The sequence below is a fragment of the Ceratotherium simum genome, chromosome 4 (assembly GCF_057802395.1).
Source record: "Ceratotherium simum simum isolate JZ-2026a chromosome 4, ASM5780239v1, whole genome shotgun sequence".
Classification (NCBI taxonomy): Eukaryota; Metazoa; Chordata; class Mammalia; order Perissodactyla; family Rhinocerotidae; genus Ceratotherium; species Ceratotherium simum.
Genome location: NC_141903.1, coordinates 86,449,611 through 86,475,954, shown reverse-complemented (window position 1 = coordinate 86,475,954; position 26,344 = coordinate 86,449,611). Strand labels below are relative to the sequence as shown.

At 39.2% G+C, this 26,344-nt stretch overlaps 2 protein-coding genes across 6 annotated transcripts in view; both read left to right on the top strand.

Moving 5' to 3' along the window:
* The window catches only part of TENT2 (terminal nucleotidyltransferase 2), a 65,303-nt gene extending 51,120 nt beyond the window's left edge, over window positions 1–14,183 (top strand). For 3 of the 5 annotated variants that reach the window (XM_087430129.1, XM_087430128.1, XM_087430130.1), the window contains 3 exons: window positions 8,425–8,516; window positions 11,077–11,156; window positions 12,725–14,183. In XM_087430129.1, coding sequence (XP_087286255.1) covers window positions 8,425–8,516; window positions 11,077–11,156; window positions 12,725–12,799 — 247 coding nt within the window. In that variant the 3' untranslated portion in view covers window positions 12,800–14,183. Of the gene's footprint in view, window positions 1–674; window positions 1,279–2,098; window positions 2,231–8,424; window positions 8,517–11,076; window positions 11,157–12,724 lie in introns of those variants that run through there. The other 2 variants (XR_015552040.1, XM_087430131.1) reach the window with 2 other exon arrangements.
* A 3,373-nt stretch (window positions 14,184–17,556) lies between these two features.
* Window positions 17,557–26,344, top strand: part of CMYA5 (cardiomyopathy associated 5) — an 88,209-nt gene continuing 79,421 nt past the window's right edge. Inside the window, exon 1 of the mRNA XM_087430132.1 lies at window positions 17,557–17,770. Within this exon, the coding sequence (XP_087286258.1) occupies window positions 17,610–17,770 (161 nt within the window). The 5' untranslated portion in view covers window positions 17,557–17,609. The remainder of the gene's footprint in view (window positions 17,771–26,344) is intronic.

Sequence of the window (26,344 nt, the reverse complement as noted above, 5' to 3'; positions counted from 1 at the left end):
TAGGAGGGGGAGTATTTCAGATAGTTTTGACTACAAAATTCACACCATTACCTATGACACTTTACTGCAGTGTTAATACTGTTTTATCTGCTATAGTGCAGTAGCTCTAACAAACCTGACTCTTATAATTTGAAACATCAGGCATGAAAGAAGAAACATTATTTAAATTCCTCAAAGTAAAGCTTATACCCAACTGTTTGTGCCTTTGTTGTCTACAGTGGTGTCTCCAGTACCTAGCCCAGTGCTGGATAGTGGGTACTTGAAAAATACTTGTTATAAATAAATAATTTTGAAGCAGAAAGTAAGATCATGGACATGATTCAAAGATCCTTAAGATGACTTAAAAATTACTGAATTAGGTTAAGGAGTAGGAAAAGTGCTGGAGGAAAGTAGGTTAGTAAGAATGAAGTAATCATAATCCAGGTTAAAAATGATCAGGACCAGAATGTAAGTCCAGGCAACAAGGATAAAAAGGTAGGAGCTTTCATATATATAAAGATGAGGAAATATTTAAGACTATATGGGACATAGGACATAAGAGACTGTGAAGGTTATTCTAGAGTTAAGATTTGTAAGATGTTGCAAGAACAATAGCTAATGTTTAGTGAGGATTTGCCTTGTGTTTTACAGTATGCTGAGTGATTCCTTTGTATTATTTCATTTAATCCTCACAGTAACCCCGTGTCAAGCTGAGGAAATATGTGTACTTGAAATTTGCTCATGGCAGTACAGCTAGAGAGTGAGAGAACTAGGATTCGAATTCAGGTCCGACTCCAAAACCACATTCTTAATTGTTAGACTGTCGTGTCATGTAAATTAGCCATTGGGGGAAGTTTGTAGAGAGGGAAAAGGGTTCATAGAAGAAAGATATGTTTCTGCCATGTGTAGTTTAGGATTAGAGCATCTAGATACAAATACCTTGAAAATCACCTGCTTTGTTGGACTGAAACAAGATGGTAAATTTGCAGGTTTGTGTGTTAGTTTTAGTATTCACAGAAACTAGCTTGCTGTGCCAAATGACACTAGGGTGCTGATACTTGGAAAGAGGTTTTGAACTTCTGGATGCGTTTGTTATCACTATGATACATGAATTAGGAGACATCTTCACCTATTCTTTCATCATATAGTGCATTTGTCAAGTGCATTGTTGTTTCATACCACATATTTTCAGAAGTTTGACTGTAGGGAGCACAGCCACGAATGTAGTCATGGTAATGAACTAGGTGCGCAAAAGAATTCTGGCAGCTGTTGGAAATGTTTGTAAGGATTTCTTCTGAACTTTGAGATATTCAGCTTAAAAATTCTCTTTACTTGAAGGTAGAATTAAATACCTATTAAGGGATGCTTGAATATACAGTATAAGTGTTGCAGAAATTTTATATGGCCGTTTAAAAATTACTAAGATTTTCTTACCTACTTCACTCACAGCTTTCTCCTAAACTTTGGTGCTGAAAATTTTTAAAATGAAGCTAAGCTTCTAGAATTGTATCTGGGAACAGGGAATTGACAAAATAGGAAGAAAAAGGATCAGGTGACTCAGGGAATCTAGAAGAAAATACAGTCAGAATGTAATAATTTTGTATTTTAGCAAAACAAAAAAAATTTAAGTTCTAAATATCTTACAGACTCATAGATACTAGAGATTCTAGGAACCTTAAAAAGTACCTGTTTTATAATCCTCTTTATTGCCTGGATGCCCACATGTCATTACTGCTAGTCTATCTGCTGAATTAAAAATACATACCTGCATACTTAAACACATACATTTTTTAAAAAACTGAATTATAAAGGCCCAATTTTTCTATCTCCTTTCTTATTCTGAGTTTTTTTCTCTCATTTTATTTAATCAATAAATCATTGAGTGCCTACTGTATACCAAGCTATTTTCTATGCATTGGGATTATAACAGTTAAAAAAATGGGCAAAAATCCTTGTCTTCTTGGAGCTTACATTATAGTATGGAGAGAGAGACAATAAATAAAATGTATAGTATGTTAGATGATGATAAGTGGAGAAAAATAAAGCAAAAGCTAAAAAGGAGGTTCTGGTGTATGTAGTTGTTACAATTTTAATACCTGTATTGCATTTTAATACCTAGCATGGTGAGGGAAAGTCCCACTGAAAAGGTGACCTTTGGATAAAGACCTGACGGAGAGAAGTTGTGAGCTTTGTGTCTGTCTGGGAGAAGAGCTTTCCAAACTGAAGGAAAAGCAAGTGCAAAGACCTTGAGGTGGGGGTTTGCCTGACATGTTCAGGTAACAGAAAAGAGGCCAGTGTGACTGGAAGAGAATAAAAGGAAATGATGTCAGAGAATTAAGGAAGTCCACATCATGTAGGGGCTTGTAGTTAAATTTGATGATTTTGGCTTTTCCTCTGGGTGTTATGGGAAACCACTGGAGGGGTTTGAGAAGGGAAATGACGTAATCTGATTTAGTTTATAACAGATAAGAATAGACTGCCTGCTGGGTAAGAATAGAATGAAGGGAGCCAAGGGCAGAAGCAGGGAGACTGCTTAAAGGATACTTTAATAATCTAACAGAAATGATGTGGCTTGGATAAAGGTAGTTGCAGTGAAAGTAGATGAGAAGTGGTCAGATTCTGCTTATATTTTGATTTGCAACAGATTAGATGGGGCGTAAGAGAAAGAGAATAGTCAAGAATGACTTCTAAGTTTTTGGCCTGAACAACTGAAAGGATGGAGTTGCCATTAGGTGTGATGGAGAAGACAAGGGAGGAGCATTATTGGTTTTGAACATTTTAAGATTGAGATACTCACAAAATATTGAAGTGGAGTAGTTATTGAATAGAGAGTAGGATATACAAATCTAGAGTTCAGGAGAGAGGTCATGGTTAGAGCTATATATTTGGGAGTTGTATGCAGATAGATGGTATTTAAAGCTATGAAATTGTTTGAGAAAATCAAGGGAATATAGATAGAAAAGAGAAAACGCCCAAAGACTAAAACCCTTAGATACTTCAGTGTTAAGAGGCTCACAGGAAAAATGAAAGATATGAGAATATGTTAAATGACACAGTGAAGAGAGAGAGAGACAAATTCAGAATGTAGGTATTCTGTGAAACAACTGGCTTAGTCTCTTAAAAAGTCAGTGTCACTTAAAAAAAAAAAAAAAAAAAACTAGGAGCGGTGGGGCCGGCCCCGTGGCGTAGTGGTTAAGTGCAGGCCCTCCGGGTTTGGATCCCAGGCACACACCAACACATTGCTTGTCAAGCCATCCTGTGGAGGCGTCCCATATAAAGTAGAGGAAGATGGGCACGGATGTTAGCCTAGGGCAAATCTTCCTCAGCAAAAAAAGAGGAGGATTGGCATTGGATGTTAGCTCAGGGCTGATCGTCTTCACACACACAAAAAAACATGGAGTCGTTTCCATATTAAAGAGATGGAACAATCAAATACAATGTATGAACCTTGATTGTAATCTGATGAGGGTGGAGGAATTATAAAAAGCATTTGAATTACTGTTAATTTCTAGATTGCTCTTGGTGTTATAAAAGAGAATGGCCTTATTCTTAGGAGGTGTATGCCAAGGGATAAAGAAAGTTTCATAATGTCTCCAGCTTAACAAATGGTTCAGTTCAAAACATACTCATATATATACACACACACAAGCAAATGTGGCAAAATGTTAATAATTGTTGAATTGTTTTTGAGTTTTATGCTTTTCAGTTTTTCTTTTTGAAAAAATTCATAATACAAAGATGAAATAAACATGAGATTAGGGATCAGAAGGAACTAATCTATAGTCTAAAAAGAAAGAATCATTGATAGGAGAAAAGCCAAGAGAACATGGTGTCTTAGAATCCAAGGGAAAAAATATTGTGAGGAGGAAGAGAGTGATTATTTGTGTCACATTTTTTGATAGATCAAGTACAAGTAGAAGATGAGAACTAAAAGCTGACCATTGGAGCATTGGTGTACGTGGATGCCACCTAGACCCTTAACAGGAGCGGTTTCTCTGGAGTAAGGGGATAAAAAGCATCACTGTTGTGGCCTCAAGAGAGAACAGGAAGGGAAGAATTAGATACAGTTAGTGTATCTAATCCTCTAGAGTTTACATACTTGTAAAGAGGAGCAGAAAAAATGGGGTAGAACTTGGAGGGTTAAGTGGGGTCCAGTTTTTGTTTTTAGAAAGGAGAAATAACCCATCTTGATGGCAAAATTGATGACACCAGAAAAAGACATAGTAAATTGTTGAACAGTATACTTGTTTGAGTCAAGAAGGGTTGGAATCTAGAGCACAAGTGGAATAGGAGCACAGATACTTCATTAATAATCGTGAGAAAAAGCAGAATGTGTGGATACGGATGAATGCGGGTAAATCGATGTGGTGGGACCTAGTGGAAATTATCTTTTGATTGGTTTAGTTTTTTTTTTTTAGTAAAATGAAGCATGGACATCAGCTGGGAATGATTGTGAGGGAAGAAATTTGAGAAGTGAGGAGAAGGTATGAATTGTCATGTAGGAGAATACAGGAATGAATTAGTTTTGGGAATATAGGATGATTGGTAGGTAGTAGCGTTTAGGCTTCTTTCGAGCTAAGTCATCTTGAATTTAAAGTGAATTTAAAGTGATCATGAATTTAAAGGTCAGCGTGGTTGCATATTTTTCTCCAGCCATGTTTAGCTGCATGGGAAAAGATTGGAGTAGACAAAGATTTAATTATGGTTGTGTTTCAGCCAAGTTAGTTCAGTGCAGCAAGTAAGAGAAGTGAGGGGATATGTAAGGAAGTGATTTAATAATTGACCATGGACAGAATTATTAAATTCTTGAAAATGTGAGCACAGGGATGCATATAAGACATCCAGATGGCGGTTTCTAATAGTTGTAAATGTTGGCCTGGGGCTTAGTAGAAAGGTCAGAGCTGGAGAAAAGGATATGGGAAAGAAACATCAGAGTATTGAGGCCTGAGATGGGTGCTCTAGCATTAGAAGATTGAAAGAGGCAAGGAAGGCCCTGTTGGACACCAGCAGTTAAGAGTCAGGCAGAAGAAGAGCCAGACAAAACAAAACAAAACACTTAGAATTAGGGTAAAATTTTCTCTCTAGAGAGAGGTTTGAAATCCCTAACAAAGTTTTCTTTTTGTTTGCTTCCCAGCCCTTAATAATAAAACAAAACTATATACATCTGTTCACTTAATTTGACTAGTCTTAGTATGTATGCAGCCATATGTTATCAGACCCATAATTTTGGCTTTGTTAGACTTAACTTTTTCTTTGTAATATTGCTGAAGACCACATTTCCAATTTAATCAGTCATCTCAAAGTACTTTGTCACGAAAAGAATGGCTAGAAGAGAGTTAATAGATGAGTCTATTATCATTACTGAAGAAAAGAAGCAAGCATTTTACTAATATAGAGTCAGTAATCTCAGTTTTATATTCAAAAGATTCATATATTATCAAATCTATTTTAGATTAATTATTAAGCCCCATGTCTGTTCTTCTATTCTTTTCTGAAACATCCCTCTTCTATAGACTATCTTACTTTACACTTTAATTATTGTGACAATAACCGATTTTCACATGGCAAGCAAATTATAGTAGAGAACTATAGTATGATGAAAGGCTTAGTTTAGCACCTGTTGTAAAGAATGAAATATTTAGGGAAAATATTTCTAAATTACCATTTGAATTCTACATTTAAATTCACCTCTGAGAGTAAAAATAGTATACAAGATATATATCATGTTTTATGATTTGAAATATTTAATAATTTAGAAGTATTCAAAAGTTCTTTGAAAATGCAGTTGATTAAATCAGTCTAAATGATAGTGATTAAAAATATTCTTTTTTTCCTCTAAAATACTTCAAATGATATGCATTATTTCAATAACTGCATTATTTGGGTTGATTATAGGTTGAAGCTTAAATGATATCTGCTTAGGGATGATAAAGTCAATATAGATGTGTTGCATATATTTCTGTAACCCAGTTTAGAACCAGGTACTGGCATGTAATAAAGTTCAGGACTGAATTTAATAGAGATATAGTGGTAAGGAGAGTTCCATTGATTTAAGGAAGTAAAAATTGTAATTTAACAACAGGGTATAGTATTTTAATATCCTAAACTCGTCTGAAAGAAAAAATCAATCTACCCCTTTTTAACATCATGTTTCCAATTTTAATTCTACTGCAGATTCAGCTGTTCTATAAATTGACGTTAGAAACAAGTAGTCTGGGCCGGCCCCGTGGCTTAGCGGTTAAGTGCGCGCGCTCCGCTGCTGACGGCCCGGGTTCGGATCCCGGGCGCGCACCGACACACCGCTTCTCCGGCCGTGCTGAGGCTGTGTCCCACATACAGCGACTGGAAGGATGTGCAACTATGACATACAACTATCTACTGGGGCTTTGGGGGAAAAATAAATAAATAAATAAAATTAAAAAAAAAAAAGAAACAAGTAGTCTCAGGAAGAAAGCTCATTTTATTAGTGAAATTTGTCTTCAGTGGTATAAAGTGAAGTAGCACAAAGTGTGATCCTACTGTAATCTTGTTTGGTTCAGGCATGTGGTCATATAACTCTCCCCTTTACATTGTTATTTTAAAGACAATTTTGGAAGCACATTTGGATCAATAGAGCAGTGTACTTCTTCTCTGTTTGGAGTCCATACTAACGAAGCTGCTGTGCATGAAGGTTCTAAAACGTCTTACTGTAACCAATACTAAGTATATCTCTTTGACAACTCGTCTTTAAAAAGCATAAATTCTGATGTATATATATATATTTTTTTTTTGTGAGGGAGATCAGCCCTGAGCTAACATCCGCGCTAATCCTCCTCTTTTTGCTGAGGAAGACCGGCTCTGAGCTAACATCTATTGCCAATCCTCCTCCTTTTTTTTTTTACTTCCCCAAAGCTCCAGTAGATAGTTGTATGTCATAGTTGCACATCCTTCTAGTTGCTGTATGTGGGACGCGGCCTCAGCATGGCCAGAGAAGCGGTGCGTGGGTGCGCGCCCGGGATCCGAACCTGGGCCGCCAGTAGTGGAGCGCTCGCACTTAACCGCTAAGCCACCGGGCCAGCCCGTGATGTATATTTTTAAAGAACTTAAAGCTGTCTTTGCAAAGTATTTTTAAGGTGTACTCTTTGTTTTTTTCCTGAGGAAGATTCGCCCTGAGCTAACATCTGTGCCAGTCTTCCTCTATGTTTTAGTATGTGGGCAGCCAGCACAGCGTGGCCACTAACAGAGCAGTGTAGGTCCACACCCAGGAACCGAACCCAGGCCGCTGAAGTGGAGTGTGCCTAACTTAACCACTAGGCCACCGGGTCTGGCCCTCACCTGTACTCTTGATAAGAAAAAACAGAAAATCATACTTCAAAGATCATTTTCACTTATCAAACTTCACAAGATGCAGTATTTTCTTGCATATTTAACATAGAAATTAATCAATTTTCCAGAAACAAATGCCATGTTGGACCACCATTATATTCTTATGGATTCTCTATCCGATAAGTAGAGGAAGAGTAGGATGAGTGTTGGAGTTGGAAGGTCCCAAACCATGGTCTTTGTCTTCTTACGATGAAGGAGGAGAAGGCTAATTAATGAAACGATGGAGAAGGCTAATAAATACGGCTGAAAAAAAGATATCAGCTATTCCCCAAACTCGTTTTTCTCTTGCATACAGGCTGAATGGTCATACGTTTTAGAATGTTCCTTGAAAAAAAGAAAATTGTATTTGTACAAAACTATTTTAAGTGTAAAGAAATTTTTGAAAAGCAGAATGTAAGGTTAGTACATACTAGAGACTGGATAATTTACCTTCAGTCATGCTGATAACATTGTTTTACATTTGAATAAAACTTCACTATTAACAGCTACATCTAATATACAACAGTAACACTGTTTTCATAGAGTGTTAATTTTGTTTTCCTAAAACAGCGTCTACTTGCTTCTATTGGAAAATTTTGGAATTTTTTCCCAAATCGTACAAATAGAGATGTACTTGAACAAAAATTATTTAATGATACCAAAAACAACACAAAAAGATTAGCTCTTTCTTAACAAATAAAAAATTCTTTCTGGGGTATTAACAATGAAGATAGTTTTTATGTTTTTTGCCTTCCTACACTTTCCTATTTTTCATTACTTTATTTATTCATTGAATATGTATTGAAAGCCTAGTTTGTACTAAGCAACTAGTTGAACAGTGAAAAAGATACAGCGTCTTGAAGCTTTCATTCTGCCTATGGGAGACACGCAATAAACAATGACATAATAAATAAGCAAATTACTAGAATATAAGTGCTGCGGAGAAAAAAGAAGTAGAGAAGGGGAAATGGGGATTGTGGTGCTGAGGATTGAGGCAAGTTTCAGTGTTCTATGAGAAAATCAGAGTAGGCCTTACTACTGATATAATAAAAAAAAACAGAAATTAAGAAAATAACATAATTAATGTTTTTCTTTTTATAGTTGGAACAGTCAAATGATTTCAGTTCGTGAAGCCAAAGCCATTCCCAGGCCTGATGGTATTGAATGGAGGAATAAATACATCTGTGTAGAAGGTAGCTTTCCCACAACTACTCTCTATTTACCATCCAGTTATCATGGTACTGAGAGAATTACTTGCATGATTTCAGCTTATATTTCAGTGAAAAGTAATACATTTATGTTCTGAAGTGGTTTACAAGTCTTTTAGTTATAAAATTTTAATTTAATTTTTAAAAATAATTTTAAATTCTTTAGTTGTAGGAAATACTAAATAAGAATTTAGGTGTTTAATCTTTCCAGTTGGTAAGATTTGAGCCTCTTTATGCATCCCTAATGTTTATAGTTGATTGAAACTTAATTTCATGACTTACAGGTGGAAGAAAATAGTATCTTCATGTGATGATTCTTACTGAAATAAAATGAGTCCCTTTATACTTAAAATATTGGTATCTAATACAAGCTAGATTTTTATAAATAGAAGTTCATTTTACTTTAAGAATTAAATGCTCTGGTTCTCTAAAATTAATTTACATGTAATTGAATGTTTGTTTGAGTCAGTGGGAAACTGACTTCAAGAGGCAAAATTGTTCTCACAGATGCCAAGTTGATGACTTTTGTAAATCTTGAGGTAAAAAAGAATAAAGGCTTGAGATTCAGCATTTGTAGGAAAACATCAAATTTAGAATATTTTAATCTTGGATTATATGCAACATCCTAAGAGTTTGTGAATATGAAATAAATCTCCTGCTTTTGTGTTCGGTTTGCTGAATTGCACAGTGGACGTATATTGTTTTAGTTACTTATGTTCTTTTGAATGTTAAACACTGACTGTTGTAAAGTGTGATATGTGATGTGATCCGATAGTTTGGCATATGGCATTATTCTATTTTAAAAAAAACAGTATTGTGACAGTAAACTCCTTTTTAAAATAGCCTTTCTAAGCAATAAAAAAAAAAATGAAAGGAGTTTTTAAAATTTTGGACCTGTTTAGGTTATATGACAAATCTAAAGCTAACCTCTCCATGAGATTTCCTATTCTTTCACACTTTTTCCAGATCTTTCCCCTCAGTTACGTTTCCTCTTTCTAGCAACTTCATTCTTTCTCTCTCTCTCTCTCTCTCTCTCATCCTTCCCTAGCAGCTTCAAGGCCTACATAGGTCTTCTCATCCTTGAAAAATACTCTTGGGCCGGCTTAGCAGTTAAGTGCACGCGCTCCGCTACTGGCGGCCCGGGTTCGGATCCTGGGCGCACGCCGACGCACCGCTTCTCCACCCATGCTGAGGCCGCGTCCCACATACAGCAACTAGAAGGATGTGCAACTATGACATACAACTATCTACTGGGGCTTTGGGGAAAAAAAAAACGAGGAGGATTGGCAATAGATGTTAGCTCAGAGCCGGTCTTCCTCAGCAAAAAGAGAGGAGGATTAGCACGTTGTTAGCTCAGGGCTGATCTTCCTCACCAAAAAAAAAAAAGGAGAAAAATACTCTTGATTTGATCCTACTAGCTCTTGTAAGTACTTTGTTTTTCTCTTTTTCAATGCCGAAATTCTTAAACTCTAGTTAATTTTTATTTACTGCTGGCATTATTTCAGCTATCCCATCTCACTCTTAATGCCTTTAGTTATCCTCCCTTTCTCACTATTATCTTCAGTTTCTTTGTCCTCTTACATAGAGACAGTTTCCTTGTCTCTATGTATGGACTCTTCTCTCTTATCTTGTGGGTAAAGGTGAGTGGGGTGGGGGTGAAGACGTGGAAGGTAATGTTGGAGACACACACACATAAAAACTCTTCCTTTGTTTTCTTCCTGTCTTCTCTACTTGCTATCTTGCTTTTCTCTCTTCTTTCATTGCCAAATTTCTCATTCAAGTTACTGTTCTCACTGTATCTTTTTCTAAACCATCCATTCACGTCATAATCTCTACAGTGTCTTCCATCCTCGCCAGTATTAAATCTCTACTTTCAAAGGTATTGACTTTTCTCCTGCTTGAACAAATCAGTGGTCTTTTAAATTAAAATTAAATTTAAAATGACCTTTCTGTGATACTTGACATTGACTACCTCTGTTGGATATAGTGCTTTATTCTTTTTGATAACTATTTATTCTTTAACTTATTTTTATTCCCCTAAGGGTTGATTTTTGACCCTCTGTAATTCTTCAGAAATCTTATCCACTTTTATGATTTAGACTTAACATACCTATGCTGATGACTTCATTTTTATGTATTTATTTATTTTATTATTTTTTGTTGTTGTTGAGGAAGATTGTCCCTGAGCTAACATCCACTGCCAATCTTCCTCTCTTTTGTACATGAGCTGCCACCTCAGCATGACCACTGACAGACGAGTGGTGTAGGTCTATGCCTGGGAACCAAACCCAGGCCACCGAAGTGGAGCATGCTGAACTTAACCACTAGGCCACTGGGGCTGGCCCGTGACTTCATTTTTAGTCATCCTCTCACTTGAATTCTATCTACATTATTAGACATTTCATAGCTATATAAAAGCTATTTTGCAATTGCTGTTGTAGGTCAAAAACTGTCCAATATTGACAATTCATATAGTTCAACCAAATAAAAAAACTGAAGCTTTCATTTTAATAATTTCTTGTTTATATGTACATTAACATTGCAGAACCTTTTGATGGAACAAATACAGCCAGAGCTGTACATGAAAAGCAGAAGTTTGACATGATCAAGGATCAATTTTTAAAGGTAAACAATGCATCAGATTAACTCTAGACACATCAGTGGGCTAGTGTGCTTTGAAAATGAAAAAATGTATGTGTAATAGGACAGAATAACCCTGATTCCTATGTTGTGAAGCCATTAATGTGGCACAGTAGGGAATTTGTTAGTTGAATTTAGGTATACTTTTCCTTCAGGGAGATCTGGTTTTGTTTTCATTCATATGACTTTCACTTTGTGGAAATAAGCGTTTCCATAGTGAGATTATAAGCTCTCAAAACAAGTGAATAAAACCTAATGGACTCCTTTCCTTCCTTAAAATCTTGGGGAACTTACTGTAGCCTTAGAAGAAAGCTGATGTTTGTTCCATTCTGTTTCTTCTGCATACACCACTGTAAGAAGGAAATTGAACACCATTTTATCTTTATTTATATTTTGAGAAGTTAAAAAAAATGTATGTGTCTGTGCACACACACACATTTTATATATATAGACTATAAACTGTAGTTTGTTCCTTAGCTCTTTAGTCCACAGTGTGCATTTATTCATCAGTGATTTTGCCAGATGTGGTTCCTATCTTCATGGAATTCTCAGTACAGTGTAGAAAGACATTGATAGAAATGTGTACTATGAGACATATAGGAGAGAGTGCTTCATAGAAGAAAAAGATCAGCAAACGGTGAAGATCATTTTAAAGGCATACTTTCACATTATCTAGACATACTAGTAGACTTTATTTTGATGATAATTAAAAATGCAAGTGTATCATATTACAAGCTGTCCTTCAAATTAAGCCCTCTCAGTCTGTCAACCAGAATAGAAAATTTAAAATGAATGGAATTCTGCAGGGCAAAACAAAACAGATTTTTGTCTATCAGATTGAGAACTCAAGACTAGCATTGCTACATTGCTGTTCTTATTGATGGGTGAGCTTTCATTTAGGATTGTTCAGCTTAAAAACCAATAGTTTTAGTCAGTTGAACAGCTGGAGTGAGAATGATCTACAGAGATCCGCAGTTACCAGTAGTGAGCCAGAGTTTTAGCTTGTGAATAAGAATTTCAGTTTTTTTCTTTTTTTCCCTTACAAATTGTATTTACTCTTTTTCTCTAGAGGCTTTTATAAAGTGCTTTATTACAGGTTTACTCTCACCTTCTTAAAGGCTATTTTTAATTGGAAAAGCATACTAGATGCAAAATAGTCAATCAAATAATTGAAGTAATCTTTCCTTACCCTCTCAAACCCAAAGATTTTGTCTTAATTACCTTGCTATTTTAGATGTAATTCTTTAAATCTGTGAATGAATGTTAATATTGTCAGTTGTATCTTTTTGTTCCACCTATGAGCCTATTTCTTTATTAATGTATTGGAACCACACTGGTATAGAGTTTTTAAATACCATTTTCTTTTCTGACGACAGAAATAGTACTTGTACTGTGTTAAAAACTTGAAAGATTCAAAAACACAAAGAAGAAAAAAATCACCCCAAATTTTACCACCTAGAGAGAACCACTGTTAACATTCTAGTAACTCTCCTTTCAGTCTTTTGTTCCGCATATATTTTAGATTTTAAGAATGATTTTTCTTTCTCTCCCAGTCGTGGCACAGATTGAAAAACAAAAGAGATTTGAACAGTATACTGCCTTTAAGAGCTGCTATCCTGAAAAGATAACTGGCGTCTATTTCTTAATAAATTCTTCTGAGAAAGAAAGAACAATAGTAACATCATAATGCATTTTGTTTACCTCCATCATGGTTTCTTTTTAATTCTTCTTCTTGTTTTCATGTTTTGTTTTTAAGAGGACATACTTATATAAAGATTGCATATTTTATTATGACATTTCCTAATAAAAACCTTTGATTTAAAGATGTATTTTTGAAAATGTTTACATTGATGATCAGTAGTATTATGGCATGAATTTTCAGGTGATCAGATAAAGTATTTTTTGGGAAATTATCTGAACAAATAAAAGGTTTTTGATATAACTTCAATTAATTGTACCACATGCTAATACTGAGGAGATGTGTGGAATTTTGGACAGGGTCTGATTCAGACATACTTACAGGAAAACCTACAGTAGATTGTTGCCTGTCTGTTCTAGTAAAGTGAAGAGTCAAGTCAGTTATTCAGTTACTTGAAGCAAAATGAAATCTTTTATTTCAGTGAAATCATGCAGAGACATGAAATACTGGACAATTGCCTTAAGTCTTCACTTGACTCACCAGGATAGACTGAGGCTTTGAGTGTGTCTTTGTTAGCGTTTCATTAGTACCTCACGTGCTTTTGATGTACTTTTGAGATTGCTTTAAGTTTTTTGTTGAAACAGCAGTACATTTTGCACTGTAGTAATATGAGCTCTAACTCTGTGTTGTACAGCAGTTAGTGAATTGTTTTAAAGAATCAGTTCAGTGTTGACATTTTGAAAAGATTAAATCCCCTGTGCTTTATGATAACTTAGTGCAATGTGCACTTTTGCTTTACTTCCCATTTTCCTGCTTTTATTTTCCCTGTGACATGAAGCAACAGAAACTGAAAGATCAACATCGAGATTATATCCTATTGCTAGTATCAGACTTTTTTCTGTGTACACTTACAGGATTGTGATCTAAACTGGAACTTTTAGGCAGTAAGCCACTATAAAATGTTTTAGGTAAGACATAACAAAATTATTATAAATAAAATCTTAATGTTTATAAAGATATCTTTTTTAGTATCTCCTTTCCACAAGAAGTAGTGGTGGCTGCTAAGAGAGCTACAGTGTTTATTAAGGTTGTTTTTGGTTTATGTAAATATTTGTAAATTCATCAACTCCTGTACATTTAAGTATGAAAAGTAATCTTGAAAACAGTTTTAACTTTTTCAAAAGGACTGTATACAACTTCTTTTAGACCTGCTGTAGCACAGTTTGTACCTCTAATGTGTTTGGGTTTTTTGCAGACCAATTCAAATGCTAAGACTTTTGCTTTTCTTTGACTTGTAAAAGGTGCATATTTTCATTTTCTTCAAGTTTAAATTTTTGTATGACGTCAAATGGAATAAAGTTTATATATGTAAATTGTTGATATGTTTTTTTTTTCTTGTGACAGTCTTTACTTTTGTTTTGTTTTTTTTTGGTGAGGAAGATTGTCGCTGAGCTAACATCTGTGCCAGTCTTCCTCTATTTTATATGTGGGATGCCACCACAGCATGGCTTGATGAGCAGTGTGTAGGTCTGCGCCCAGGATCTGAACCTGCGAACCCTGGGCTGCTGAAGTGGAGCATGCAAACTTAACCACTATGCCACCAGGCTGGCCTGGAAAGTCGTTATTTTTGAGATGAGATTGTGGCTGTAGTTATCATCCAGAACTGAACTGAATCCCGTTATTGTGCTTGATTATTTAGATTATACAGAGAATCTTGGAATCAAGTTCATTCTTGGGTTAGCCAACTAACCACATCAACACCCTATTTCTGTAGCATAGTTAGGGATGAAGCTTTTCACATAGGTGAATTTTTTTGTGTGTGAGGAAGATCAGCCCTGAGCTAACATCCGTGCCAGTCCTCCTCTTTTTGCTGAGGAAGACCGGACCTGAGCTAACATCTATTGCCAATCCTCCTCCTTTTTTTTTTTTTTTTTTTTTTCCCTTTTTCTCCCCAAGTCCCCAGTAGATAGTTGTGTGTCATAATTGCACATCCCTCTAGTTGCTGTATGTGGGATGCCGCCTCAGCATGGCCGGACAAGCAGTGCTCGGTGCGTGCCCGAGATCCGAACCCAGGCCGCCAGTAGCGGAGCGCGTGCACTCAACCGCTAAGCCGTGTGGCCAGCCCCTTCACATAGGTGAATTTTTTAGATTACTGATGTTTAACACTTCTGAAGCAATTAAGCTTTGTATATTCTTTTTCTTGGCAATTTTCCTAAAATGTATTATACACTGTGAAACTCTTTATCAGAATATGTTGAGTATAATTAGTATTCTATTGATGACTCGGAGTGATCATTATGAGCAATAAACAATAGTCATAGTACTCTGTAGCAACGCTGTTCAGCTCTCAGGGATAGGTAAGTGGGTAGGGCTTCTGCCTCTGCAGTATTACATTTCCTAATGAAGCCCCAGAATTTACGATGGTGTGGACTCCTTTACTGCCACTGTTTCCTTAGCTTTCAGTGACCACCCCCCCATCTTACTGCTGCTGCTTTTCAGCTATTTTGCTGTGACAAATAGATCAAGAAGTTAATAAACTTATACTCAATTCAAACTTATACTCAATTCTAAATCAATAGACTGAAGCCTAAGATTATGCACCTCGTGACAGCCAAATATGTCCGATAACTGTTAATATATGAGAACTTTTTAGACTTTTAAATTATTTTCAATATGAATTACTTAATTGTGAGGTGAATAATACATTCCTTTATTTTCTTTTTGTATTGATCTGACCATTTCTGTATATTTGCATGTGATGTTCCTGAAGAAAGTAGTGTTTGAAAGTTAAAAATGTGCAATCTGTACTGCAATTCTAAATTTTGGATTGGTTTGAACTAGAATCTTTGCAAATAAATCTTGTTGACGTCACTTAGGGTTCCCAGGAGATTTTGAGTTGAATGGAAGGAATATACAGCGGCTGTAGTTTTGATTAGTATTTAACAGATTCCCACAGCTGTGATTGAATTCTTTCTGTCCTAGGTGAGCAGTCATTTGGGTTACTAACAGAAAAGCCAAGAGAATGAATACTGTTGATGTTAAACCTGGTTCAGTGAACCCTGGAAGGCTGGACTCTGCTGTCTTCCCTTCTCATGCACACTACCTGTTGCTCCTGTACTGTGTCTGAACTATCTGCAGTTCTTTGTCCACAGACCTAATGCATGCACACAAGCTATTGTAACTGGTGAATACATATTTAACAACTTACAGTCATCATATTTAACAACTCTGTGAATAGAATTTGCTGTGATTAAAAATAAATGTTGGCTGTTCTAGCCATAAAATCATCCTCATGAAAAGAATATCTTTATGTTTTGTAAAGATATCTCTCCCTGTTGTGCATACTCAGCAGGTTTGGTCCTGTTCTCTTCAGTTCAGGGAACATTTGTTAAGCACTTACTATGTGCTAAGTACTTTGCTAGCTTCTGGGTTGTAAGAGATGGGGATGGTGGGACAAAGATGAGTAACAAACTTACAAAGTCTACTGAGGGAAAGAGACACAAACATAATTTGAATATAGGATAATGTGGGAACCTGGAAGAAGGGTATTGAACTTAACCTGGAGATTTCAGAGAAAGGTGGTGATCTTGAATGATGAGTAACCAGGAAAATCAAGGTGGGAAAAACCTTTCAGGCAGAAGGAACTGTGTAAATAAAGGCACAGTGGTGTGACTTGATAGATGTTGGGAGCTCCTGCTTTCTAAAGAAGAGACGGGTACATTATGCAGTCTATACAGAAACTGATATATAATAATGTACACCTGAAATTTACATAATGTTATAAGCCAATATGACCCCAATAAAATAATTTAAAAAATAAAGAGACCAGACAGGTAAGATGTGGGCTGTTATGCCAGGTTTATCTTCCTGAGGAGCATAGGTTCTAGCCTTTGAGCAAGGGGGAGTTATTGAGGGGTTTTAAGCATGGGCATGAGGGGGATTCAACCAAAAAGTCTAGGGCCTTGGGGTTGAGTTTCGGACAAAACTTAGCCTCTGGCCAATGCAGGGGAAATTATTCCTCTTCGAGGTTTAAGATTAGTGGAGATAAAAATTTCCTGGCTGAACAATCTCTGCCACTGAGGCAGAGGAATACGCTGTTGATGTGCACACATACAGGGAGCCAATCCTGAACGGTGGTTCAAAACGGCTTTTGAAACGGGCAGACCGAGCTTTGTTTCCGCTTGGGTCGCTTTGCTAGCTAGGACACCTTGGGCAAGCTGGCTACCCAAGCTCTTCTGAGCCTCATTTTACTCATCTCGGAAACCAGCGTTGCGGTTAACCATACCACAGCAGAGTTGTGAGGGGATGATGGAAGTGAGACCCTTCGCAGGGTGCCTGACCCAGCACACGCTCTGCTCATTAAGGGGTAGTTATTCCTTGGTTGGGATAAAGGGCCCGTCAGGTAGCTCGACTGGAAACAGCAACGTACCAAACCCAGTCTAGAGGGAAGAGAGGCGCGGCCGGTGCCTTCCCCCTTTCACCACCCCGGTGCGGCCTGCCTGCGCCCCCGGGAGTGGTGCTCTCCGGGGCCCAAAGGGCCGTCGGGGCTGTGCCGGACCTGGGCCGGGGAGGGCTCGGGAAGTTGGCAGACGCGCAGGCAGGAGGAGAATCTGAGCCCGGGCCCCAGAAGCTCGGTGGCGAAACTTTTTGACGCCTTCTATTTAAAGTCGCGGGGCTCGCCCGCCCCCGGGCCGGGAACCCGAGCCGCCTCCGGGGCCGGGCCGGGCCAGCGGCGCAGTCAGAGGGAGAACACCAGGCGCGCGGGCGGCTCCGGCCCCGGCTCCGGCCCCAGAGGCGCGATGGCGAGCAGCGACAGCACCCTCGCCGGGGAGAGCGCCTTCGGCTCCGACGGGGACGAGGAGGTCACCCGAGCGCCGGAGACCGAGGAGGAGTCGGAGGGCGAGGAGGAGCAGGAGGAGGAGGAGACGGCCGCGGAGTCGGAGGAGGAGCCGGACGCCAGGTAGCGTGGCCTCCGTCCCCGGGCCCGGGCCGAGCGCACGGAGGGCAGGGGCTGCGCGGGGGACTGCGCTCTCCCTCTGCTTTAAGCTCGAGTTCATTTCCCCGGAGCTAAGCACTTGCTCTCTGCGGGCGCCGCCTTGGTAAAGAACTTGAAGGTGAAGGCGCTTGCTGTCAGCCGGAGTGACAGGCCCGCCTGCAGCAGCGACGTTCGTTACTCCCCCCTTCACCCCCCCGCCCCCAGCCCAGCTCCTTGTGACTGCTGCTGCTGTTCATTCCTGGGGATTTACTTAGGGTCCTGCCTAACTGCAGAAATGTGCTGAAACGCTTACATTCGGCCCAAGGAGTAGGAACAAGCTTGAAAGCCTGAGCTGAGGAGAAGGGGGTATGGGGTGGGGGCAGAGGCGGAGAAGGCTGCTCTAGAACCTTCAAGTGACAGGAGGTCTCGTGGGTGCCTAGCACGGGGCTAGGCTGCTATAATAATTAAGTAAACATAATTAAGTAATACTATGTGAAAATACGGGTCTCCCTCGACTTCCAGCTCTTTCCCTCCCCACCTTCATGAAGGCCCTAAAATGAGAACAGTAGGAATCACCTCCTCTCTATTTGGATTGGTTTCTACTTTCACTTGTTCTCTTTGAGTATGGGTTTTTTTGTTTGTTTTTTGTTTTGTCAGTCAGTGATGTCCCTTCCTAAATCTAATAATATCAGTAGAAAGGCTCTGTGGGTGACAGATAGATGTGCAGCGTTTCAGAATGCCCATCTTACCCAAAGTTAAAAGTGCTGCCTGACCGAAGCCAGCAGAGCTGAAGTTGAAATGCCCATAAAATGGCCTTGATTAGGGTGACTAGTCAGTCAGGGAAGAAGTCTAGAATACTGGTCACATATTTACCAAGCAACTACCAAGTGGGGAGCAGGCACAGTCCCTGCCCTCCAGGACTTTATGGAAAAAGTTAGAGAGCAGTATGGCAAGTGTGAGACTATGTGCTGAATAAATAAGGGGCGGGGAGAGGACTGCCCATGGGTACTGTGGAAGGCCAGAAGAGAGGGTGTAGCTCTGTGACAGCCTTGAGAAGAAGGGGCATGACCTGTGCCTTGGAGAATGGGCAGGAGATGCGGAAAGGAAAAGCAGAAGAGAAGCCACCTGTGGGAAATGGAACAGGAAATAGGGACCTGTGACTCCTGGGCAATGTTGAGAAGGGGAAATCTGTCGATCCCAGCCTTTATAACCTTCTCTTGAATGGTGTCTGGGATGCTCATATCGTTGTCTAACCAACATTTACCCCCCAGAGCATCTGAAAAGCCATTTACTCTAAAATGTGAGCAGCTGACAGTGATTCAAAGCACCGCTTTGAAGTTGCATTGTCCTTTGACCAGGTCAAGGTGTTCAGGTAAAGAGTTACTGCAGTGAAGTTCAGCCTGCTCTGACTACAGACAGAAGGTGGACATCAGGGTAAAGGTCAGAATGAGCAGAGTGGAGGGAAACATGAGGGAAGAGGTAGGTGGCGGTCGAGGCCTTGAAAACCACATTTTTTTGTTTCGGATTTGATGACATGGGTAACAAGAAATCAGTAAACTTCCGAACAGGGTTTAGGAGAGTGGATTGCTGTTATTGGAAAATGAGACTGACGGGCAGATTGGAAAGTTGGGTTTTGGGAGGGCTCAGATCAGAGAGGCAGCAGCAGGGAGAAAGCAAGGAGATGTCTAGGATTGAACCATGGTGGAGGGAAGGGGAAAGGAGGTAGCAGCTGTAGCTAGAGGTAGAGAAATGTCAGTGAGGAAGACCTCCTAGGGGAACTGAGAGTCCCCAAATTTCTCCTGCCTCAAAGTGTTCTCAGAAATCAAGCCATTTTGTTGTGTGTTTGCGTTTATGGCTTAAAGCTCTTTTTTCTTCTGAGACTAGAGATGAGAACTTGGAATCTTCTCCAATGGAGGGGAGGTAAGAATGATGTCTCATCATTCTTCACCCCTTCCTCTGGGCTCTTCCGCCAAAGTTTTACAATTAAAAGAGGGCCCACTCACTCTGGGCCAGTCTCGGTGCTAAGTGTTTGCATGTTTTCTCATTCTAAACCCTCCTAGCAACACTATGAGGTGACTGTCCTGTTACAGATGAGGAAACTGAGGCTTTTTATGATTTACTGAGGGTAAAAGGAGGTAGATGTTAGAATCAAGATGTGAGCCTGGGTCTGTTTACTCCAAGCCACCGCCAGACTTTCCCCACCTCCCTTCCTTTGGAGGAGAGACCCTTCCTTACTATAGGTGAAACTTGAATGACTCCAACCAGTTTCTACACTGAAAGGTTATTTCTTTGAATAACCATGGGAGTTTTTCCCCTTCTTGAATGGAAAAGTTGTCTCTGCATTTTCTCAGAGGTTGATAAATATTAACATAATAATAACATAATAAAGGTTATGATAACCTTAAGGTTATAAAAGGTTGATAGTGGTTGTCTCTGAGTGATGGAATAATGGTTGACTAAAATTTTTTCTTTATACTTATCTGTATTTCTCGGTTTTTCTATAATGAACAGATAGTGCATTTTATTATCAGAAAAAATAAACTTTACTTTTAAAAATTCAAAAGGCACAAAGTATACTCTACTTGTAAATCTTTTCTTTACCCTTTCAGAATAATATATGGAATTATCTATATCCACCTTTCTGAATCAAGGAAAAAAATCCCCTTTAACTGTAAAAATGGTTTGCTAGTGCAGGAAAGCTCACCATTCCACATGCTAATACTTATATTGGATCAGAGCTACCCTTCTGATGTATCTTTCGGTGATATGGATATGATATAGGGCGTGAAGAGGCCTGAGTGTGAATCCTATTAGCCATTCTATCTTGGGCAAATTCCCTATCCTCTCTGAGCCCCAATTTTCTCATCTGTAAAATGGTAGTAATTATTCCTAATTTGTAAGGTTGTCATAGGATTAAATAAATGATGTGAGTGTGTTAAGAGTGCTCAGCCTTTAGTGGGTTCTGATAAGTTTAGTTTCTTATACCCCTTCAGATGAATCATTATTGGCAGCAAAGCTTTCCCTTCTGCCCACCATTCCTCAATGAGGGGAGAATGATGGTCTCAGTTTTCAATGTGAGTAATGATCCTATTCCACTTTGGCCTTCCTGTATTCCTTCATTCACTAAACATTGATGAAATGCCTACTAACTGTCATGGACCATGCGAGGTGCTGGGGATACAAAAATTACTGAGAATCCATTACTGTTCTCAAGGTGTTCACATTCTAGGTGGAGAAACAGAGAAACATAATTATGGCATTAACTGTTACAAGAGATTTCAGGAAGAAAAGTCGGTATAAAGCACCTCAAAGTGGAGAGAAAGTCCTGGGATCCATCCTGCCTAGAAGGATTGGGGAAGGCTTCACCAGGGGCCTTTGGCACACGGTCTTCAATCGTCACGAGGTGCCCAGAGGGCTTGTAGTTTGTGGGTATCAAAAAAAGGTTTTTGTGTTGCTGAAACTTCATACACAATTTGGATGTAAAAGGCAGCTCTATAAACCCCACAGGATGTAGAGCTGGGAGAGGCTTAAGAAACATCTTTCCCCAACCAATCCTTTCACGGATTCAGAAACTGAGTGTCAGGGGACATGTGTTCAAAGTCACCCAACTTTTTAGTAGTAGAAGTAGGACTCGATCCGGGTGTCTAGATTAACAAACGCATCTAATGTTTGTTAGTTTATGCATTCAACAAATATTTATTGAACTCCTACTATGTGCCAGGCACTTTCTAGGCACAAAGGATACAGAGTGAACAAAATGAACAGAGTCCCTGCCCTCCTGGGAGTGACTTTCCAGTTTGGGGAGACAAACAAAAATGTAACATGTCAGGTGGCAATAAATGACATGAGGACGAATACAACAGGATCAGGGTTATGCCGTTTTGATGAAAGTGGTGAAGAAAGCCTCTCTGAGGAGGTGACATTTGAGCAGAGACTGAAGGAATGAGTATTCCAGATAAAGGGAAGAGCTGGTGCAAAGACAGTGAGGCAGGAATGCATGTGGCTTGTTGGAGGAACACCAGGAGCTCAAGTTGCTGCAGCAGAGTAAGTAAGGGGGAGAGTGGTAGGAGATGAGTCCACGAGAGTTGGGTTACAGATCACGTAGGGCTTTGTAGGCCATGGTGGGAACTTCAAATTATATTCTGAGTAAAAGAGGAAGCTGTGTTCTGTCTACCATACTACTCAAGGTTTAAAAAAAAAGATAAACATGGCGATTGCAGTATTCCATTAAATAGTTAGCACCTATGTGTTCATATATTCATTCAACTAATATTTCTTGAACACCTAGAGCCAAACACTATGCTGAATGTTTCAAATTGTGGTCTCCTCCTGTACAGAGGGTGATATGTACATAGACACCCATTATTTTTGTATTTTTCTGACTGTAGATCAATAAAGCCCAACCCTTTTAGTCTTTCTCACAGATAACTTAGAAATTTTTCAATATTTTTGTTTTGGATCATTTTCTGTTGGTCAATTTTAATTTTTCTATTTAAACATGGAGGATTTTTGCCACAGAGTACCTAAAACTTAAAAATCACTTCAACTGCAGCTTTGCCAGTACCTGTATAAAATAGGTCTCTCTAAGATGATAGAATTAAAATTATTAGTGTTTAGTGATTAGTGATTAGTATTTAACTAATTGTGGTAGGAAACAAACTTCTTGGAGGGTGAAGGGGGTTTGTAAATGGTGGTTGTTATCGGTCGGAACACTCTGTTTCCATGTATCTATTTTTATGGTGCTTCCCACTGCTGTGCTTACCTAGGTGTTTTGACAAGTGTGTTATTTGAGCCAGCCCTCTTCTGAGGTCAGTGGAAGGAGCTGAGATGGGAGGGGTGACGGTTCAGGATGCCAGAGGCTGAGGGCAGAGAGAGGATAAAACAGAGCCAGAAATTGAAGAGCTATTTAAGTATTGGCCGCATGGGTTATTACATGCCCTTGGTAAGACTTTGACTCAATATAGGTGAGTACGACAAGAGTTGGAATTTTTTTTCTTTAAAACAGCAAACCTACTAAAGTGTAGGAAGTATTGACTCTTAGGATTTTGCCAAAAAAAAAAAAAAGGAAGCATCTTATATTTCCTGGATATTCTGAAACTAGGCTTAATGAAAGCCTTGACTCAATTCAGACAATATAACCCAATTCCCCTTCTTACTGAGAAAACTTAGAGAATCAGGTACAAGGGGCTGAGTGTGGTTTGTACTTGAAATAATAATCTTAGGTTTCATCCAGCATTATCCAATAGAAATATAATGTGAGCCACTTATGTAGTTTTAAATTTTCTAATAGCCACATTAAAAAAAAAGTGAAAAGAAACGGGTGAAATTAATTTTAATAATATATTTTACTTAACCCAATATCCAAAGTATTATCATTTCAACATGTAATCGATATAAAAATTATTAATGGGATATTTTACATTTTTTTTTGTGCTAAGCCTTTGAAATTTGAAGTGTGTTTTACATTTACAGCATATCTCCATTCCCCTACCTAGCTACATTTCAAGTGTTCAACAGCCACGTGTAGCAGTGGCTACCGTATTGGACAACGCAGGCCTGACAATAACTAGAAATCCACTAGCTTCACTGGAATCCATAGGACTACTCCGTGGATGATGAGTTCTGTATGCTCAGCCCCGTGCTGGGCTCCAGGGACATAAAGGTGATTGATGGCACAGTTGCTTCTTCCAAGGAGCTCGCAGTCTGGGGCGGGGAAGCAGTTGACTCCAACATGATGTCATAAGCACTACACTAAAGATATTAACAAAGGAATAGGGAAAAGACATATATTCTTCTTACAATGAGATTTAGAAAGGTTTTGCAGAGGAGATGCTGCAGCTGGGCAGAAAGATATTCTAGGCACAATATGTGGTTAGATGTTCCTTGAGTTCCTGGTTCCAGCTGTTGTGCTGTTAATTGCTGCTCTGTCTAAGCTTTCTTTTTCTCATCCAGAATCACTCAGGATTTCCAGGACTGAGAATATTTGTTGAATGAATAAGTGAATCACATGAATAAATGAACGAATGTATGAGCAGGTGAATGTCAAGTCATCCAGACTCCTGTGAGAAGCAAATTTAGCTGGGATGTTGAACCTGTTAGATTATGTAGACTTGTTCGTTGTTGACCATTCATTTACCCGGGATTGACAGGGCCCAGTGGCTCTGGAAACACAGGGGCTTGGAGGGGACAGTGATAAGTACTGAGGGATTATTCAATTAGGATGTCTGCGGTCATCATTCCCACCTTCTGTGACTTGTCGGAAAGCCTCCCCTAGACTGACCCTCCAGCCAGATCATAGGTGGAAGGATAAGAATAGGCTTTGCTTTTTGTCCTGAGAAAAGTCTTCTGTGAAGGCAACTGGAGCATACTCAGTTCCAAAATTCCACATCCTAATCTGATAAAGTCCAAGATATGTGGGAAGATTAATTGATGCTACTGTTCAGTCTCCCAAACTCTAAATGCTCAAAGCCTCTCACGGAGCCATTACTATGTTCTCTTAGTTTGGGTATGCTTCTTTAAAAAAAACAGTCCACACACACAAAATCCACATGCTAAATGGAAATTTACATTCACCACAAATTTCCTCTTAATGGCTGATTTCACTCCAGCACTTAAAATTGTTGATTTGTAAATAAAATTAATTTCCTGCTGTTACAACTTTGTTAAATTAACACTTGTTAAGTGGAGGATAGGGTGAGGATGTGCTGAAGTTCGGCAAAAGACCGCAATAGAAATTGAAGTAGAGAAGTTTATCACTCACAAGTCTTGGAGGAAGTACACCTCAAGGGGCCACATGGAGAGATCAAAACAGAGTGCAGGCGGAGAGGAAGCAGGACCTGGGACACATGCTTTTATTAGGGTCCACAGATGGAGTGCTTTGGGGTTCCCAGGCTAAATTTGGAGCAGTCAATTCAAACCAAAATGAGTAGGCTTTTGGTAAGCTCCACGGGGGCCTATCCGAGGGGCACACAAAGGGCAGGCGCTGGAAGGCGGGTGAGAGCGTTGATCACAAGGACTGTTGGGGAAGTCACATCAGGAACTCACATCTGCCTATGACTCCGTGAGCTGTTATCTAGAGCGTGCGCTGGCAGGAGGGGCTAGTGTCAGTTTAAGGCCCCTGGGGGCCAGGTGGCCAAACAAAATGGATCCTGAGGCAGCAATAGCATGCAGGAGCTTAGCTAAACTCCTGACACCTCCGATTTCAGAAATGTATCTACTACAAGAAAAGAGGCTGATTCATTCATCAAGTATTTATTGAGGGCCTACTGTGTGTGAAGCAATGCAAACATGGAGTGAGGGAACAAAATAGTTTCTAATCTTTAGAGGTTAGTCTCTGGAGAGGGCAGACAAGAAACAAATAATCTCATAAGTAATTAGTTGAAGCGAATGCATTGGTAACATGAATTGGCCCCAGGAAGCTGAGGTAGGGGTCTTCTAGGACCCCAGTCCTTCAAGTCCCAGTCCCTGAGGCCTCTTTGCTCATCTCCCTGGGATTTTTCTGTCAGTCTCTGGTCCGTCTTGCTGGCACTTCTCTGTTGGCCTACAGCAAAAGGTTTCACTGTCCTGTGGTCCAGTCTGACAGGAAAGCCTGGCTGCTAATGACCCTTATTCTAGAAGACACCTCAGCATCATCTTCCTGACACGCTTATGTTTCTGATAAGTGAACAGAGACCTCGAGAAGGAAAGGGAAACCGGCACTTATTCAAGGAATAGCTAGTCTGTTCCAAGCACTGTCACTTGCGATTTGGGGTTATTTTCACAGGAGCTCTGTGATATAGGCATTGTTTTCATCTCCACTTTATGGAAGAGAAAATGGAGGCTTAGCAGCATTGAGTAGTTTACTTCATGTCGCACAAGTGGTAAGTGTACCAGAGATTTCAGCCCTGGTCTAATGGCAGAGCCAGTGCTGGGACTCCCACGGGTTCGGTGCTCATCTCAGGATTTTATATACATACACACACATCTGGTCTTCATTAGCCAATTTCTTTTTTTTTATTTGAGTATAAATTTACTTTTTAAAAATAATTACTTCAATTTACTTCTAATTTTAAAAGCAAAGCATAAAAGACCCAGAAAATCTACATAGTAGCTAATCCTCACCAGCTCCTTAGCTATATTAAGTTTCCTAGTGTGTACTAGGAGAGTAGATCTTATGTTTAAAAATAGACATTAGGCAATCCAGTGAGATTGAATTCTCATAAGGTCAAACATAGCAACACCAAAATAACTTCTCTGTGTGCTCTGTGAGGTCAGATGATAAATGTTTGATAGGTATTTACCATGATACCAAAGTCAGATCCTCTGTTTAGAAGACAGGATTTGTATTGGATTTAGCACGGTGCACTTTGAAGTTTTCATATCTAGTTTTTTTTTTTTTTTCCCAAGAGAGAATGAGGAGAAAAGAGTGAGACAATGGTCTTCATCCCTTCTTAGGGTTTGGGGATCTCCAAGAAGGACTTCAGTAAATCCCCTCTTCATCCAGCACCGTTTGGGCATAAACGAGGTTATAATACAAAAACACCTGATAGGATTGACCAGACCTGGATATCATCCCAGCTC